Here is a 20,265-nt window from a genome sequence, read left to right as displayed (position 1 = left end):
TGTGGGGTATTCAATCAAGGGGTAGATTTTAATGACTTAAGCCACATAGAGGGGCTAATGTCAACAATTCCTTACAGCCTCTGGAGCGACAAAGAAAAAATCTGTATTAGATGCACTAGAATCTAAGGGTTAATGTACATTAGCCATGGGTTCACCTCACGCTGAAATTGCCTATTAACTGTAAAGCTCCAAGCATTACACCCAGAGCTATAGCACCTTGTAAGCACTGTGATTAATTGAACCTACTCCTTACGTATGAATAAAATCTTAAAAATGCTTTGATAAAATAAGCACATAACTCATATAATATATGAGCGTCCAATTCAGCATTAGCCTAGTATATACACAAAATTCCCTGCATTTGTCTATAAAGCCAAATGCCTCAGTTCTATATTTTCTGAAGTGCACATTAAACACTTAAATACTTAGATAAACCACTGCATTGTCAATAATATAGCAGCAAAAACATAAAGGTAATCAATTAGGAATTTAGAATAACAAATTATAAATAAAAACCATACAATGGTAGTATTAGAGGAATATAAATACAATATCAGTTTTATATTTTCAGATTGATGAAGTACCAAAGTTCTACAAGTTCCAGCATGCAGACACACTTCAAGATCTTGCACTAGAGGCATATCTATCGGAGTCCCGGGGGGCCCACACTGCATCCATTTTGGAAATACTTAGGCAACTTAAATACTTAGCCTCCAGAGTCCCGCAGCAGGAACGCTGCAGAAATCACCAGAAAATGGCATGGCAGCCATTTTTCAGGCAATCTGCGCATACGCAGTGGAGTCTGAACTCTCTAGTGCTCAGACTCCACAGTGCAGGGGAGGTTTGTGCATGGGCAGTAGCGTCTGAGCACTAGAGCACTCAGACACTAATGCTCCCGGCAAGAGGAGGCTGCACACGGACACCCATGTCTTGCACCATATTTGTACTGTATTACTCTGATACCCAATGGGCTAGTGGTTACAGTATTGGCTAAGTGGTACTCAGTTCTAGACCAGGGGCATTGAGCTGAGCATTTGTCACTTACTCCCTCCCACCTAGAAGACTGGATCTGATACTGAGTAGGCTGGGCTCTTTTTGGCTAGCATGCAGTTTTTAAACTGCCAAATATCAGATGCATTATGCGGTTTTTAGCCTTCACACTGCAGCTTCCTGTAATGAACCCAGCAGTTTGGATCTGAAACCGCATCTGATGTGTGATATTTGCAAACTGCATACACAACTGCTGACAGCGATTTGGAATGAAAAGTCTACAGTGTCTAGGTAGAAAGTCAATATGTTGACAAAAAAATGTCAATATGAAATAAATTGACATAGAGAACATGTTGACATGCACTAGGTCGACATACAAAAGTGTCAACATGCCATAGGTCGGCAGGGTCGAAATGGAAAAGGTTGACATTCGTTTTTTTATGGGTTTTTGTGTCAATGTCTACATTAACATGGGCCCACAATTAGTGTTGTGCATACCTAAGCATGGCTCGCTTCACTCGGCTCACATTACAGTTCCCAATTGTAGTACACATGGGTTGCAAAGTGTGAAAAAGTCCCAAAAATGTGAATGTGACCATTTTATTGTGTCACTCTTTTGTCAATGGCGAGCTATTGAGTGTCAACATTTTATTGTTGACCTAATGGCTGTCTACGTAAACACTATAGCAAAGTGGTCTGGAAAACATGGAATGTTGATAGACCTTTCAACTAATTGCCACTGCCAGTAAAGTGCAACGGGGTCAATGGAAACTCAAAACTCTGGTGTGTACTGGAGTATGACATGTACCCACTGGCATAACATTATGATAAATATAGTAATAAGGTTAAGATTAATATACATATTGATATAAATAAAATCAACTTTAGTATTGTGTTGGATACAGATGTGTACTATCCTCCGTGTCCTACAAGTCATAATGTGTGAGCTCTGTGTGACATGTCGTCTTTGCATGTGACTTTTTCTGTTACAATGCCTATTTTCTGTGCGTCAATGCAGGTTTATATTCGTATGAAATGCTACATTACAGTGTTTTATTAGAAAACACTGTAACATAGCATTTTCTTATACAGGGCCTAATTCGGATCTGATCGCAGGGCAAAATGGGCAAAACCATGCGCACTGTAGGTGGGGCAAATTAAATATGTGAAGAGAGAGATAGATTCGGGTGGGGTGCATTGCAGTGTAAATATGAAGAAGCCAGTATTTACCGTGCACATAAACAAAATAACTCACCTGAATCTTACTCTCTCTGCACATGCTACATTTGCCCCACCTGCAGTGAACATGGTTTTGTCCTTTTGACAACAGATTTGTATTGCAATCAGGTCTGAATTAGGCCCCCCAGCCGTGGTTTCACACAGAATATAGGCATGCTGCATATAATTTAAATCCTGTAGATGCTAGTCGCACTGCTTTGCGAATAAGATGCATAATGGAAAAAGTCACAAACAAAGACACTCAGCACTAGAGTCACACCATGGTATGTTGCGACTAGAGGGGCTGTTTAAAGAGCAAGGAGGCTAGATGTACAGTACAGATGGAGCGGGCATCATCCTTGGCCGGCACTTGCCAGATCCCTTGCACTGGCGAGCGCCGGCGGTAGAGACTGGGATGCGCATGCGCATGCGTCTCACACGCACGTGCATCCCAGTATAACGGCGGCTGGGCAGCGTCTCCCTGCCCGTCTCCGCTTCAGGGAGACGCTGCCCAGTTCAGGGGGGGGGGGTCGGAGTAGCGAGGGGGACCAGCGGGGGAGGCAGCAGGGACCGGCGGCAGGCTCTATCGCCAGCCCCTGCACAGATGGAGCTCGCTCCATCTGTATGTGGACACATCAGAAGGTGTTTAGGTTGTATCTTTTGAATGATATTATTTTTATACTTTGTGCATTATTATAGGGAAAAAAACAAGAACCATAGAATCCTTTACACAGTTACAGCATCCTATGAATCCTTACTTGCAATAAACATGTTTTGCTGAAATATTTGGGTACCAGATATATGACTGACATGTACGGACACAGTTCTGCGGCATGGAGAGAAAGAAGTCTGGAGCTTCCAGTGCAGGAGTACAGGGTGTAATTGCTTTTTTGACACTACTTTGCATAATTGTGTCTATTTTCACATGACTCTTTATCTGTACGCACCAAAATGTGTACAGTATGTGAGCAAAGAATTCTATGCTGGCAATAATCTACATAAACAAACTTACTAATTGACTCCTTTTTATCTTGAATTATCTGTCACAAATGTCCCATTAATGTTCTTTGCAAGTTGCAGGCAGATAAGACTGCTAGCCATGGTCTCTGCACAGGTAGCGCAGCCTAGCAGGCAGTTAAATATGTATAAGTCATGACAGTTCATTACTTCAAGTTCCATACATTGCTTTTTATCACCCTATCTGAACCTATTTTGACAGTTGTTTGAATCACCTCTAGCTTCATCCACTGTCTCTGTGATTTAACCTCATCCAGTCCTGCTGTGGAGCCCAGGATAATCACATATTGCAGTGTGACCAGACTATCTGATTGTAGATGGCCTCGAGATAGCTGTGGTGCAACATTAAAATAAAAAAAATAACAGTCAAAGGTAATCGGAATTTCCCTAAATGGTATATAAAGAACATTTTCTTTACATATAATACTTAAATGAAATTTTGAATTGATGAAGGAAGTTTATTCTGCTGAGCTCTGCTGTGGTAACTTAGCACCCACAACTGAAAACCTCTTCACTATTCATGGTCCTTCCTATAGGCAGTTGCAAGTGCCTGAGGCCTGGCCTGTGGGCTGCTAAGACATTGCCTTCTCTTAACTTTACTCACAATACAGGTGTGTAATCAGATTTTTAAAATAATTTCTAAGCTTTTATGTGCAACTGGCCAATCAGATCAAAACGTATTGTCTGAAATCATTATAAAATCAGATTATTACTGGCAATAATTGAAACTATATTTTATCAAAATTGTGATCACCAACGGTTCAAGGAGTTTCTCCAGACATCCATTTATACTTATTTGATCTGCAAAGAATATATGTACAGAAACTATATATAGCACTAGATAAAACTGCTGTTATCAGAACCATTTGCCCCTTTCTTACTCATACGCCTACAACACTTGTATTTTATAGAATATTTCTACAACAGGAATTTAAAAATGTAAATATTAAACATATTCTTTTTCTTGCCTTCAGTGACTGAACCTATAACGTTTCATTCAGATAATTTTTAATCTCTTTAGTTTTGTTCCTTCCAGACTTTCAGATGCAGAAATCAGTTCTATTTATTGTACCAGTGTGCTGGGAAGGCCAGCCAGAGGGCAAGAAACCAGTGCTTCTCTAATAAAAAAGGACCCTCTTTTGGGCTTGCCTGCTGAGATTCCTTATCCTATGAGCATGGAAAATATCTAGCAAATAACCGATACCTTGTTTTATCATAACACAATATAAAATGTATCAGTTCTTTGTGTTTAACTATTTGATACCCCTTTTACACCGCTGCAAATACCTGGGTCTTTCCCTTGGGGACCCGGTTCAGCGGCGGTGTAAAAGGGTTACCCCATGTCCCTTTACATGGGACTTCTACCCAGGTCCTTACCAAGGTAGTACACGGGCAGGACCTGGGTAGAGGGCAGTGTAAACGAGTACACCGGTTCATCCGACCCGGCTCCTGTTTACATCAATGGGGGAAGTCCAAACGCAGCAGCGTCCGCAGGTTGGACGGGGGGGGGGGTGCACACAGCCTCCACTGCTGTCTGCTGTACTGTGCAGACAGCATTGGAGGCAGGGTAATGCCCAGTTTCCCAGTGATGCTATCTGGCAGCTGTTGGAATATACATACAACTAGGTAGGACAGTATACCACATGAATGGGCCACAGTAGAACTGGAAGCCCACTTTTCACTTCCATTTCCACTTTTGAAAAAAATATAAAATGTAGAGCACAAAAAAGAAAAAGTTGATGTCTACCATAGGGTACTGTAATGGAGACTAAAGTACTTTAACAAACACTAGATGGTCATAATAATTGGAACTACAGTATTCCATTGCATTAAAATATGTCAGTGAAGACATATAAATTGTATATGAAGAGCCTTTCTTAGTTATAAACATGTGAAATAGAGGGTTCTGGAAAAACGACTTTATAATTAGCAATCCATTTAAAATATACAGTATGGGGTTTTTTTTTGTTTTAGAAAATCCTACAGCAGACAACAAGATGCATTTTACTCTTACAGTAATTACCTTGTTTCTTGGATTGCTTCTTCAAACTGCAATTTCCTGTGGTGTCTATGTGACTACTATGCCAACCACAGTCACATGACAACAGAATTAAACCGCACAATGCCAGACTGAGATTTGTCTTCACTGTGTCATCCTATCTCTTCCCCCCCCCCACCCCCCCATCTAGTGAAATGCAACCATACATTTTCCCACTTTAGGACTTTTGAAAAGGAGTAAAGGTACCCATACACGTTACAATTATGTAGCTTTCACATCACATGAAACATTTTGAAACGTTTTGAAAAACTGTAATTTTAAATGGTATTTTAAACGGGTCTAGTGTTCATATTGCAGCAGATTACCATTTAAAAATACAGTTTAAGTACCATTCACATCACCAGTCAAGCCGTTTAACCTCTGAACAAGTTTCTACCCACAGCTTATTTCCTGGTTCAGGGAAGGGACACAAGACAAGGGACAGCCTATTACAGTGCTCTAACCTTTATTTTTTACTAAATACCATTTCAGTGCCATTCAGACAGCACAAAAAAACGGCTCTGAATTGGCTTTAAAACGGGTAGGACTCTGCTTTTTAAACGTGTTGAAATACCAGTTAACTTTAAATGATATTTCAACTATGACACTTTCACACTGCAGCCTTAAACGTTTTAAAAGGCAAAAAAACGGCAATATACCGTTTTAAAAGTGTGATGTGAAAGCTACATTATTCTGTACAATATTGTATACAATATCGCTTTTTCATCGCAACTTGGTTGTGTGATGAGATGAGATCTAGTACAAAAAGTATGTGCAGCACATACTTTTTGTACTAGATCTCATCTCATCTCATCTCATTGAAAAACCGTGATGCGATGAGATGCGATATTGTATACAATAATTGGGCACCTTTAGTGATAAATGATTTGTAGGATGCTACGCAAGATTAAAGACATGCTCAAAAAGTACCAACTTTGCTATTTAAATACAATAACAACATCTTCTATTTAACATTGCTGCTGCATCATTGTCTCATTGAAGTATTATACAGTATTATCCTTAAATTTTATTAGATGTATGAAAGATGTATACTTTTATATGTAGAAGTGTTCTTTCTGTTTTTGCAATATAAGAAGAATAGCATTCTATTATTGAGATTACAGTTAACAAGGTAATACAAAGGGCACATAAAGGTACACGGCTAGGGAAAGAATTAATTAGATTACCGCAGACTAATTGATCCCACCGAGCTACCTAATTAGCCCTAAAGCAAGTCATCATTGGGGATTTCTTTCTTCTGCCTCACCGATTCCAAAAAAATCCCCAATAACTTGGGGGTTTAGGAGTGTCGCAACAGCATTAACACATGAATCTGTAAATTTTTCATAGATTCTGTACATTACCATCTGTTAACGAGGTTCCCATTTTCACCAGTAGTAAATCACTATAGGTAATTTAAATCCCCCCTTTGTGTTCTTTAAATGTTACAGTATATGAATTTAAGGTGGCATCTAATATCTGTTATAATCATAAAGTGTGTCGGTTGCCGGTTCGCTGATGTCATGCGGGGGCGGGGCAGGGTGGTAGTGAATCATCGGGCTGGGGAGGAGGCAGTGCTTAGAGCTGGTGCTGCTCCAAGCCCTGCCTCCTCCATAGTGTGAATGAGAAACGGGTTTATCAACCCAATTAACCCATTCATACCTCAAAGCAACATGGCAACGAACCGGTAAGAACACTTTTTTCTGGTTCATATTGCCGTGTTGCTACCGGTTTGCTGGACCCGGTAACCCCTTTCACATCGCACCAATTACCCAGTAGAACTGGCAAGAAACTGTATTAAATCTAGTAATTAAGTGCTAAGTTCTGTTTTGACTCTTCAACCATTACCTCCCCCAAACATGATGAAACTAAAAGTGGGAGCCAAATGAAGTAATAAAAGCACAAAAACAATAGCAATAAATAACAAACAAATATTTACCATGCTCTGTCTCATTCTCTGCAATGTTTAAAGAGAAAGACCAACCTCCATAGGTTTTCCCAAATTTATAGCCTTTGCTTGGCTCAGTTAACAAACCTACTGTTCATAGATTTCAATCATGTCTAATAGTTAGATATGGATTTCCCTTCTTACAGACTATTCATTTATTATTTGTGCCTATACACTGCCTTCTTATTTTCTGTCCAGCATCAGTGCTACTCTGCACAAAGACATATTCTTAAATCAGTTCTATAGGTTAAAAAGATTGTGTTGTTGCTTTGGATAAGATAATAAAAATTAAAATGCATAAACAAATATATTCGAATTTTGCTGTCCCAGCAGACTTTAAGTATACTAGCGAACATAATTCTTAACAAACTTAATGCACAAATAGCTAACTTAATACATAATAATATTGCTAACTTAGGGGCTGATTCAGATCCATTAGTACGGATCCCGAATTTGGGCACATTTTCGATGGTGCGGGGTGCAGACCCCCTGTTCAAACGCCTTAGGTGAGTATCCAACTTGCCTAAGTCATCGCACGGGCAGAGGAGGGGGGAGGTCAGGAGGTGGCATCAGGAGAATCGGCAACGTTTTATGAGCATCCCCATGAAAACGCTGGCCATTCCCCTGGGAACCCAGGTGGATCGATGCCTGCTTGGGACGGACAGCTGATATCATATGAGATCAGCGCCTACCCCATCTTCGGCGATCAGCAGCGGGAAAAAAAGTCAGTTTAGATCGACTTTTATTTCCAAAGGAGAGAGAAATCATTCGATGGTTGAGGACCATCGAATGAATTTTCTCCTCTTCAGACGCATGCGAGGGGATATGTTCTCGTATAAATCCCCTTGCATGTGGCGGAGTGGTTGGTGGGAAGGGCGTTCAGTGGGGCAGCGCTGACCGGTACACTAGGCTGCGAGTAAAAGCAGCCTAGTGAGCACGTTTGAATGAGGCCTTTAATGCATAATAAATAATTCCAAGCAAAAAGTTAATGCGGAGATCATCTGCGGATATTAGAGGGAAGAAATGCAGTAAAATATTTAAATTAACTAATCATGGATATGTTTTCACGACAGTATTCCATTTTTCAGTATGTTACTATATTATTTAACAGAATTACATAGTATTCCTATAAGCTTATTCAATGACAAACTGCAATTAGCATAATTGTGATTGTAAAGTTGTGAGTTGAAAAATTAGCCATTATAGCGAAAGCTGGACTAATGGCAGTCAATCACTGAATTCCTGTTGTACTGTAGGCCACAGAATAGTATGGGCTTTGCCCTAGTTACGGTATAAATGAATAAAAGTAAATTGTTAATATTACTCTTACCTTGTGTCTGATTTTTGTTTTTTGTGGTTATTATATTTTTTGTTTTAACTCTGCATTGCTTGACAAAGCCACTGTACAGTAGTTTACATTGTATTCCTGAACAGTGAGCTGGGAAAGTACTATAGTAACATATGGACGTATTAAGCTATAGTCTGTCCACTGACGCTAATATTCAACCACCTCTAGAAATGTAGAAACATAACTGCTTATGTAATTAGACCCATCTAGGAAACCAGTAACAATTATTGCAGCACACAAATTATTATTATTATTATTATTATTATTATTATTATTATTATTATTATAATATTTTAATAATGTTATCAGCATGTATCTGCCTTCATCTGCTTTTCTTCAGAAACCCAGCAACTAGCATGGCTTTCAATCAATATCCCACATGTAACATTTTCCCATTAAGAAACAAAAATTCAATACATTTCCTTTCTAAATCTGGATGGTGGATTAAATGTACGTGTCAGATGGCACCTCATTAACCTTAGTGCATTTACAGAAATATATTGGATAGTAGAAAGCCACTAGACTGGAGGACTCTATGTCTACAATAAATACAAGTTGCTACCTCCAGCTGAAATAACTAGCAGGACTTACATTCTGTGCTTTATGCAAATCTGAGATTCACCAGTTTTTTCTTACTTGTACTCTATTTTTCTCAAAGTTCTTTAGATTATTGAATGTGCCTTGAATTATGTGAAAGTATTGTAGTGTAAGCCTACCTATTCATTTAAGGCAGCTTTATGTCATATGCACTGTAATGCGATGAATATCATATACTCTACAGTACTTCCTAACATGTGAGGATTGCCCTGTGTGTGCATCAGTGATAAGTAACATAAACTGTAAAAAAGAAGACATATATTTGTCAGAAACTGTTAGCTATTTATTTAAATGCACTATAAATATTTAAACATGCAATAAATAAATATTAAATTATGCTGGCAATGAAACAATGGCTAAAATCATTATCAACCCCCAAAATGGTTTTTGTTTAGTTTCACGGCGGCAGCATGGCCACCCGCTACTTCCGGGTTCGGCGCTCGGCACACTTTCTAAAATAAAGTCCATGCCAATGAAAATAGTTCATACCCCCACTATCCAAGTTGGCATGGAGTTGATTTTAGATAGTGTGGCGAGCGTAGAGAGTCGCTGAGCCCGTTGCGTGGGTGAGCAAAGCGGTTCAGCAGATGCAAACAGTCAACGAAGCCGAGCACACCTAAAATAGAACCAATCCAACTCCAATCGATATTCACACCAAAACAGGTAACCTGCCATTCTTATCTGCCTACAAATAGCCAATGAAGAAACCACTGAAAAGAATATAGGGCAGGATGGTGGGAAGGCAAAAGCAAAATGAGGGTGACCCAGCCCCAAACCAGCCCTAAGAATAAGACACAACGTCCATTCCTATATGACAAGCCCTTACATCTGAAGCCCAACAGGCTCACCCCAGCCACTGAGGTATATCCCTTCCCATTGCTATCTTGTCTTTACACCCCACATTTTGTTTTATTTGTATAGTATAGTTAAAACTTTTTTTAGTGTTCCCAACTGTTCATAAATGATTTCTGCATTTTAGCTTACCTCCAGACATCTATATATTCTTCTGATAGTCTTAGATTTCAGTACAAAAAGAACAGACTATGGACCTTATTCATGTCTGTTAGCAACCGGCGTTCGTTTGCACAGTGACCGATTTTGTGTTATTGCGCATAAGCAGGGTGCATGCACCCACTGCGAATAGTTGGATCAGTGTTTGCACCCAGGACAGCAGGCGGTTGGGCGGAGAGGGGCGTGGGGCTGCAGGTGGTCCATTAGCATATGTGGCCGCCCGAAGTATCGGGCGGCCATGCTGCCACCGTAAAACTAAACAAGTACCGTTTTGGGGATTTGATAATGCCTCAGAGCACCCTTACATATGCGTGCAGGTTCCACATCATTTGATGGTCGCTGACCATCGAATGATGTGGGTGTTCCCCTGCGTGTTTATTTAAAACATCCATTCGCAGCCAGTGTGAAGAAATGCGCCTTGTGAATGGTGGGCTGGCATGCCACCATTCACAAGGCGGGGTTAGGTTGACTCGTAAGGATTAAAATTCGCATCCGAGCAAATCAACCAGAATAACCCCCTTTATCCATTTCTGCTTTCCGACAGATCATTGTGGGGAGCTTGACATTATACAAAGTTTTAGAAGTGAAATATTGGCAGATACTGTTTGATCTACTTAATTAAATATAGTGTGAACTCATTTATTTTCAAATGTCCTGTAGACTCTTGGATTGATTCCTGAATTCTGCATTGTGACAAGCCCTTTTTAACTAATGATAGCATTACACATTGTTAATTAATTTAGAATTATGCACTGACTTCTAATAGAGTGTTAATATAGAAATATGTTTTGTTTTTGTTTATAGGGGAGTCTCTTGCTTTTTCCATGATTATATTTGTTTATACTCTCAGAGCTTGTCAGTTGTTTCCACATGTTTACGTTATCTGATTACTATGGTATATAATTATGAAATATTTGAATTGTTGGCTTTTGCATGTACATGTGGTTTATAGTTACTGTAGACATAATTATTTTCTGTAGTAGCAATTGCACACAATAATTAGGATACATATAATTATGAGGGTTTAAAAACAATATTATTAATACAATTCAATATTTTTTATATGGTTTGATGTTTGAGCTTGGCATCTTGGAGAATTTGTTAGGAATTTCTAATCTTATTTTGGGTCTCCCAGTTCTAGCACACAGAATATGTGTGTGTATGTATGTATGTATGTATGTATGTATGTATGTGTGTATGTATGTATGTATATATGTGTGTGTGTATATACATCAGTATGTTTGTTTGGATTAAAGTGGCTGGTTACCACCCCCATACACAGCTACTGAAAAAAGCATACACTGGTCATAAGACAACAGGTTGTGATTCTCCTCTATTAGAAGTGATTATGTATTAGGGGCTGGGTCAAATATGTGTCAAGAGGAGGAAGCCATTATTATTGGACATAATGGGGCAGATGTATTAAGCCTGGAGAAAAGATAAACTGGAGATAAGGAAAAAGGAGATAAAGCACCAGCCAATCAACTCCCAACTGTCATTTTTACTTTGTGCCTGTGACTGCTGTAGCCACGCTCATAGCTGTATTACTATGGCTCCTCATATCGCTCTGATCATCGGCACTGTCTGTGCACTGCGTTGGGGAGGTGCGGGCATCTGGCAGCGGTGGGAGAAGCAGGTATTGAGCTGTACTCATCTATGAAGCAACAAAAGGCTGCAGGCACACAGCAGTGGCAGGAGAAGCAAGTGTTTGGCTCTGAACCAACATGAAATAAGAGGTGCCAGTCTTAGGGCAAGATTCTCTAAGCTTCAGAAGTGATCAAATGGAGAGTGATAAAAAGCCAGCCAATCAGCTCCTGTCTGACATTTTTCAAACACAGTCTGTGACATGGCAGGTAGGAGCGGATTGGCTGGTTGTTTATCACTCTCCATTTTATCACTTTTGAAGCTTAGAGAATCTGAGTATTGTATCAAATTAGAACTCCGAATACTTCCGTCAGCACAAAATGAACTCGGACACACTGTTTAGATAAAGTATACAATTTTATATTTTAAAATCTAGTTCATTTTAAAAAGGACAATCACATAGGAATACAAGACAAGAAATAAAGAATAACATTGAAAAAAAAATCTATAATTAAATCATATAGTAATAGCAATTGTCAATTGGGTCTCCACGTTTTTCTATATATTCCATTTTTTTTATCCAAAACGTATGTTGTAAATATATATTATTGTAAAGTCACAGTATGTATCCAAAGGCTGTCAGCAGTTAAGAATCACAAAGATCCATATAACCTTGTCTTAGTAAGCAAGAGGTTATGCAATTCACGGCAGTCTTTTTAGCATGTGAGCAAACGCGCATATATGATGGCTTGGCTGTATTAGTAGTGTGAGTTAGACAGGATTAGTTAGTAGGAAGGAAGCAGTATGTTTTAAGCTCCTTTTCTCCCTTAAGTCACTTGCAGCCCCCACCAATAAATTTGGTTTTGATGTAAAAGAGATGGAGGTAATTTATGTGTCACACCCCACTGTGGGCGGCATGCGCCGCTTGTTCGTAGATAGTCCGCTCCGTGGGAAGCAAATAGTTGTTCGTATAGGGCACCTCTCCGGGTGCCAGCAGTAAAGGTGCAAATAGACGGTCCGTTTATCAGATCCGTTCGGCACTTATATAGTACACATCGCATCTCATTGCATGCCTTGTGCATACAGTGTGCATGCGATGCGATGAACAGCTAGTACAAAAAGTATGTGCAGCACATACTTTTTGTACCGTACGATGAGATGCGCGGGAGTGCGCATCTCATAGTACAGAACGGATGGTCCGGGAACAGACCCTCTATGGGCACCTTTAGTTCTTCACCACGTGCAGTGGGGGATAGAGAGAAGCCGGCCCTTCACATCACCGCTGGATGGAAGCCGGTGTAGGGCATTTTTTGGAACAGCAAGTGCGCTGACAGTGTGAACAGTGAAGGGAGACCCAACGCAGGATATCTGATGACGTCACCAATCAAATGGTATCAATTTCAGTGAAATCCTCAGTGTAATTTACACAGCTGGTAGGGGAACACAATTATCTGTGCTTCCAAAAATTGATCTCTACTCAGGGATCTAGTGTGTGTATCCTTCCCAGGTTGTAGGCACACAGACACACAAGGGGAAATTTACTAAGATGGGAGTTCTATTTCAGATGGGATGTAGTAGTAGATTCTGATTAGTTGTCCATATCAACATCCCATGTGAAATAATACACCCATCTCAGTAAATTTGGTTCTTGTGTATTAGCAGGGCGTCCGGCGACACTTCGCTGACAACGTACCTTAGGCTACGTTGTCAGCGTAGCATAGTTGGGCGCCCTGGTAATATTTGCCTTTATACTTACTGAGCAGACGGCGGTGGGGCACTGAAGGGCAGGCTGCACATCAGTCCGGCGGTGAAGGGCGGGCGGCGGAGAACTGAAGGGTGGGCGGTGGGTGGCACATCAGTCCGGCGGTGAAGTGCGGCGGAGCTCTGAAGGGCAGGCGGCAGGCGTACGTAATTCAGCATACTGCCGCTGGGGGAGCATCACATGGTTTCCCTACTCCCCCAGCGGCACTATGCTAATTGCGTACATTGGGGAGCGGGGATCTGGCACTGGCGCACACAGGAGGGGGAGCGCAACGCTGCCGCTGGGGACATGTAAGTATAAAGCAACACACACACATTAACAACGTCATATCCCCACTATCCACGTCATACCCCCAGAATCCACATGGGCGTGGAGTTAATTTTACAAAGTGATGCAAGCGCAGCCACGCTTCAGGCTCGGTGGCACGCAGCGCTCGCCACACTTTAAAATGAACTCCACTCCCACGTGGATACTGGGGGTATGACGTGGATAGTGAGGGTAAGAACCGTTGTGTATTAGCACAGCTCCAGTTATGTAAATTACGTAGTTACGTAAGTTACGTAGTTTACGTAGCCTGCATAGTGGTGTATTGGTATTCTCAATACACCACTACGCAAACTATGTAATGGGCGCCCTGCTAATACACAAGTACCGTAAATTTACCACAGTATTTCTATATACTATGTTTTTTTTGTATGTACAATTAAATACACACATGCAACTGTTGGGAATACATTGAGATATGTCATATTAATGTCTTATAATCGATAAGTTGTGATGACGCTTTGGCATTAAAATGATGTGTTTGTAAAAAAAAATATGCTTTGTTAACGTAAATGGTTTTGAAAATAAAACTCTTTGTACTAAATGATATGGTACATATCTGCATAGGTGATTTAGAACTTGTTTTCTACCATGGTACAATGCTCATAATGCTTTTTGCTCCATTTCAATGCAGCTGACATGTACTGTATCAATTTATTTCAAAACTAAGATTTATCTCAAACAAATACCATTGTAAATACAGTGACATATACCTCAGAAGCATTTTATGGGTATCCACAGGTATGTGGTGTGAACAAGATGCCAGCTTCCTTTTTTGTCACAGATACATATTTAAAAATTACAGATTGCACTCATTTGTAAACACATCTTATCAGACATGTCACATAACAAACACGCTATCCACAGTATGTACCTGAAACTCTTCTGTGATGGATATCATAACTGTCAGTGTAGGCAATACTGCTAGATATTGGAACACTGCATAAAAGTTACTTGATTTATTTAAATTGACAACTTGTTTATTATAGAAATAATACACTGCTTAATGCAAAATAAAATGTCAGGGGTCACCACAGGAGACAGACAACAGTACTGTCCCATGTGATCATTATGGCAGCTTCTACTCAGCGTAAGATTCTATACAGTAGGTCACCTTTCTTTTGATCAGTTTAATTAATTTCTCTTAAATCTGCAGTCACAAATCTGCAGACTGCAGCATTTTATGTTGACAGATAAAAAAATAACTTCAAATATTGTATGTTGCTTCTAATTAGTTTCAAAAACATGCATGCCTTTATTGGAAGAAAATTACTTTCTTGTTACAAGGTTTTGGCAATATTTCATTGCAAGAAATGTGCATTCAAATCTGTATTTTGACATGAAGTTCATATCATAAAAAAAAGATTGTTTGATCCTGTGTAACTGATTGTTAATTATTATTGCATAACATAAACGTTTATGTATAATAAGCACTCTATGTAATTTCAAGTTTTTCTTTATACTTTCAGGCATTTTCTCTTCAAACATGGATCTGGTACATCTCCAATCTTCAGTGCTGCCAGCCAGAATTACCCTTTAACTTCAAATACAGTTTACTCTCCACCTCCAAGACCTCTGCCCAGGAGCACCTTCTCCAGGCCTGCCTTTACGTTTAACAAATCATACCGGTGCTGTAACTGGAAATGCACAGCCCTGAGTGCTACAGCAATTACAGTAACACTTGCACTCCTACTGGCATACGTTATCGGTAAGAGTTCCTTTTCTTCACTGTTGGCTTCACTGAGTACAGTAAATAAAATCATACTGTTAGTACTCCTGTAACTGGGACTAGTAGTGTATGAAATAATAGAAGTCTGTTTTTATATGAATACATCACCCATCATTTGGTTATGTCTCTTGCTGTCATGAGTCCATGCCTAAATTATTTCTTAGGAGCCCCCATGTTTGCTTTTCATTGGATTCCCAGCATTTTTACTTTACTAACTGTGCCCCACAAAAAAATATAACTTTTTTTGATTATCTCAAAATTGGTAAATATTTTAGTATGAAAGTCAGTAAATGTTTTAATTTAATGGAATTATACTGGTAAATGAAAGTAAACACATATATTTTATTAACTGAATTCAACCCTGTTAACTGCATCTCATTTTAATGTGTGACCTTCAAATTCCACAAATGTGTAAGCAAAAATAATTTATACAGTAGATATAATTTGTTTTTTTACATTTTAACTACTTTGTTTTAATTTTTAAACTGTCATCTTAAAAAATCGACAACTTTTCACATGCAGTATTTTTAACCAACAAATGCTCCAGTGCCAAGTGTCCTGTGGCAGACATAAAATACTGTAATTAGTATCATATTTTCATGTAGGAACCAAAGTGTCAGTAATGCTTTCAACTTGTCATCACAGGTATAGTGAGGACAGCTATTTTTATAAGACCTAGGGCATTATTCGGAGATGGAGATTTGCATGCACACAGCATTGAATTTTCATCCGATCTCTAGGAGGTGCAAGCAGGAGACATAATCTCCATAGAAGAGAAACTTCCTGCATTTATCTGCAATACCAGCCACAAGCTGGGATCCATAATCACAATTATCAGTGGCGATGTTCTCTTCACAAGGCCTTCTGAGTAAGCCTCCGCTGGCACAGCTGGCCAATGGAAGCAGTGGCTGTGAGGCCAAGAAGTCTGTGTTGTGACATGTCGACTCTTGGCTTTCACCTCTACCCCCTCTACATCCCATTAATGCTTCTGCCTGTCAATCACACAGAAGCAGAGGTGAGCTATGGTCAACAATGCAAGTCATGTTCTGTGCAAGTGCAGAACATGCCTGGAACAGCTGCAGATTCCCAGGACTCTGAATCATGCCCATTATGTACATATGTACAACTATTTACATATAAGTGAGGTCATATTGAAGTTCTAATCTGTGACTAATGACCAAAGTGTATAATGTTGAGTATGCTAATGCCTATCAGTGTGCATCATAAACACACACATGTGGGACAGGCATCTATGTAAATCTTATGTTACTGAGACTAAAAGTGTTTTAATGTGATGTTCCAAATCCACCAGGCCCCACCAACCCAGGAGGCCCCATTTCCTAAGCTCATCCCTAAAACTAGGTGGACTTATGATTATGGCACCAATCCAGTCTGTAAATGCTAAAGATCCATACTAATTGAAAATAACTTTGTGTAGGAGGGAGGGTTGCTAATCTATTCTGAAGGAATCTCAATCTTGAGATGCATCCCCTCCCATATAGGTTCCCTCTTCCCCAGATATTAAAGATATTTGGCTGTTTAGTGATCCAGGTTGGCTTGCAAAGCACATTTGGTTTGCTAATGGGTAAAACCATGTGCACTGCAGGGGGGCAGATGTAACATGTGCAGAGAGAGTTACATTTGCTTGGGGTGTGTATTTCAAACTGATATCTATAGTGCAGTGTTATAATAAAGCAGCTAGTATTTACGCTGCATAGAAACAATATAACTCAGCCAAATGTAACTCTCACTGCACATGTTACATCTGCCCCACCTGCAGTGCACATGGTTTTGTCTATTAGCAAACCAAATGTGCTTTGCAAGGCAACCTGTATCAGCCTCTGTATGTGGTTATAAAAATGTGATAGTAAACACTGTGTAAGAGGGAAGGCATCCCACTGCAGACATGTGCAGATCAGGACAAGGCACATTCAAGCAAATTAAAATACACTAAACCTCTGCAAAAATGATAATGAATAATCATCACAGAAAGTGACCGTGATGTTGATAGCCAACTCAATTAAGAGCAATAGAAAGGTTATTTGTTTAAATGTATGGTTAGCATATTTTTTGTTACACACAGTAATAATACTGTACTTGGCACAGGTATAGATATGGGTTAACAACTTGTCTATTTTATATGGCATGTCTAGCAAACATTTGTGTGGGAGGAATTCTTTAGCTTCACAATGTAGTTATCACATATTATTCATGCCCTGGGGCATATGGTCTATGTTTACATGCTGTTTTCTATTCCTCTAAGCAGGATATAAGTTCACTCTTTTAATGGAATTAAAGGAGATACAATAAACTACCAAATATATTTTTGTGTTCCATTGATCCTATGATTTAGCACGTTCCCCTATCTATCTAAATGGTTTTGGGGTGTTTATATGTATCAAGAGACCCAAAAGTATCCACAGATTTACCTCCTTTACTGTAATTCCTCCCCAAACTAAAGTTTGTAGTTAAACTTAAAATAATGAAATAATTAATAAAAAAGAGAATTCAACTAATGATACCTACATGAAATCTAAACTGTGTATATGTTGCTTAGCTACAGTATACTGTATTAGTACCCATTTAGTTCTTTTTTAGATTTTTGATTAGTACATGCTGTATTATAGACATATCTATAGCAACAATATGGTATCCACAATTTGCACAGTACCTGCTTTATAATACTGCAACCCACAGTAGGGGAAGGTTGGCTAGTTGTTACAGAGGCAAGTTGTTACAATAAATCTAAAACCACACCCATGCCGTGCACTGGATCTTGCAACTGGGAACAAGTTTGAATATGTACTGTAAGCTTCAGTGCTCAATGCAGATGTGTTTTGTACTAGGAACCTAAACAAACTAGTTTTTCTTGTTCCAAAGTAATAATTTTCACCTATATTTGAAGTCATTCCTTGGATGGACTGTTAAAAGTATGGGTTTATCATTCACATTGTTAGAATAACAGACCATCAGTGTATTTTTTTATTATTGTTATAATTGTGAATTGAAGTATAGATATTGAACTATGGCCATCTTAGGTATCTGATGTCACTTGTTGTTATACAATATTAGGGACAAGTTGTTACTTGCAACAACATACCCACAGTGCTACATAGCTCAAAACTCTTAATTATGGAATCAGGACTCCTGCATGTGGCTTGGTTGTGCTTCCAAAAAGGATTGTGGCCATGGCAACGGAGGTGTGGCTTCACAGTAATGCTGCAAATGCAAGCCACACCCATATTTGTCATCACTATGAGGGCATAACCAGCAAGCTGTGAGCTGCTGGCATGCCCCAAATCCCCCCTGTTTGATTTGAATAGACCCAGAAATGAGTAACAGGGCGGCAATCATTTACACTGCAAAACCAGTTTGATCTTGAAGTGTACATGATTGCCGCTTTAAAAAAAACCTGGATATTTCTTACCAAACCTCTCACTTTTTGAATCTCTCATCCTATTAAATATTACCCTGGATGCAAGTTACACCCAATATAAATAGAAAAAAGAATACTGTTTTGTCTGTACATTTTTTCTGTTTGTTTGTGGTGAAAGATTTTTGAATATCTGTGTTTTTGTAACAACTAGCCCAAACTTTACCTACAGCAATGTACAATAAAGAGATACTTATTTTTATATTGTTGCAAATTTGAGTATCAAGAGCTGGTACTCACTTCAAAATGCTCACGAAACATGCAGGCAAAACATTTTAACAGAGCTTTTAAAGTTCGCAAGTGCAGCATAGTGTACAGAAATCCATTATATTGTAACCTGTGAGTTCTGCTGATAATGTAAAAACTAACAAGCACTAAACCCAAGCAAGGCAAACAGAGGTCTAACCACTTACATTTGTTTGACTACAGAATCAGCATTGAAGAGTATTTACCAGGCTTTTAATAATGCTTGTTAAATGTGTAATATTAATGCCTGTATGTATAACCTCAACCTCTCACTTATATACTCACAGCAGAATGCAAGTTAATGTTTTCCATACAGTTTCTCCATAACAATAGAACTTTTAAGTACAGTATGACACTAGAAATTTGAATCAGCCTTTTCCCTGATTATTTCATGCATTATAATTCTGTTTAATAATAAACCATTTGGATTAAGCAGATTCAAGGTATCCGGGAAATATTTCTTTTCTGCATCGACTATAATTATATACACAGCGGTGGGATTAATTTATCATGTGTTATAATGTACATGGGCGGCACAATGGAGTGTCATAGAGGCTACATTATTTGAGTCCAATTTGTCATGTGGAGCCAATTTAACTTCAGTAAAGGAAAATGAGACTAATTAGATATCTGTAGGTCCTTTTGATTAAAATCATATTCACTTGGTATTATTATTCATACTGATCTTTTTACATCTCAATTTGTCCAAGAATTAGCAAGAGCCAGCGGGGCTATTTGAAAGGACTATAAACAGGCTGCCTAGACTGAAAAGAGGCTCAAGAGCAGTATCCCTCACTAATAAGGGCATCCATTTTCTTTTTTCTTATGCCTGATATTATAAGAATTATTGCGTGGGAGCAGTCAGAAAATAAATGTGTCAGAGGAAGCTTTGTTAGATATTTTAATTAGTGCTTAATATAGCATATCATTAAATCTCTTGAAGCTGAAACATAACTATTAAATTTCTAGCAGTCAGACTTATACCTTCAATCAACATCTAGCATACAGTTGGTCCCTTCC

General features: G+C 39.1%; 1 protein-coding gene across 3 annotated transcripts in view; it reads left to right on the top strand.

The window, feature by feature from the left end:
- The window catches only part of TENM1 (teneurin transmembrane protein 1), a 726,432-nt gene that overhangs the window by 397,008 nt on the left and 309,159 nt on the right, over window positions 1-20,265 (top strand). For all 3 annotated transcript variants that reach the window (XM_083159336.1, XM_083159335.1, XM_083159334.1), the window contains one exon: window positions 15,307-15,545. In XM_083159336.1, the coding sequence (XP_083015462.1) occupies window positions 15,307-15,545 (239 nt within the window). The remainder of the gene's footprint in view (window positions 1-15,306; window positions 15,546-20,265) is intronic.

Source organism: Crinia signifera, chromosome 9, assembly GCF_055691185.1.
Source record: "Crinia signifera chromosome 9, ASM5569118v1, whole genome shotgun sequence".
Classification (NCBI taxonomy): domain Eukaryota; kingdom Metazoa; phylum Chordata; class Amphibia; order Anura; family Myobatrachidae; genus Crinia; species Crinia signifera.
Note: the sequence above shows the minus strand (reverse complement) of the source record. Positions and strands in the feature narration are given on the sequence as shown.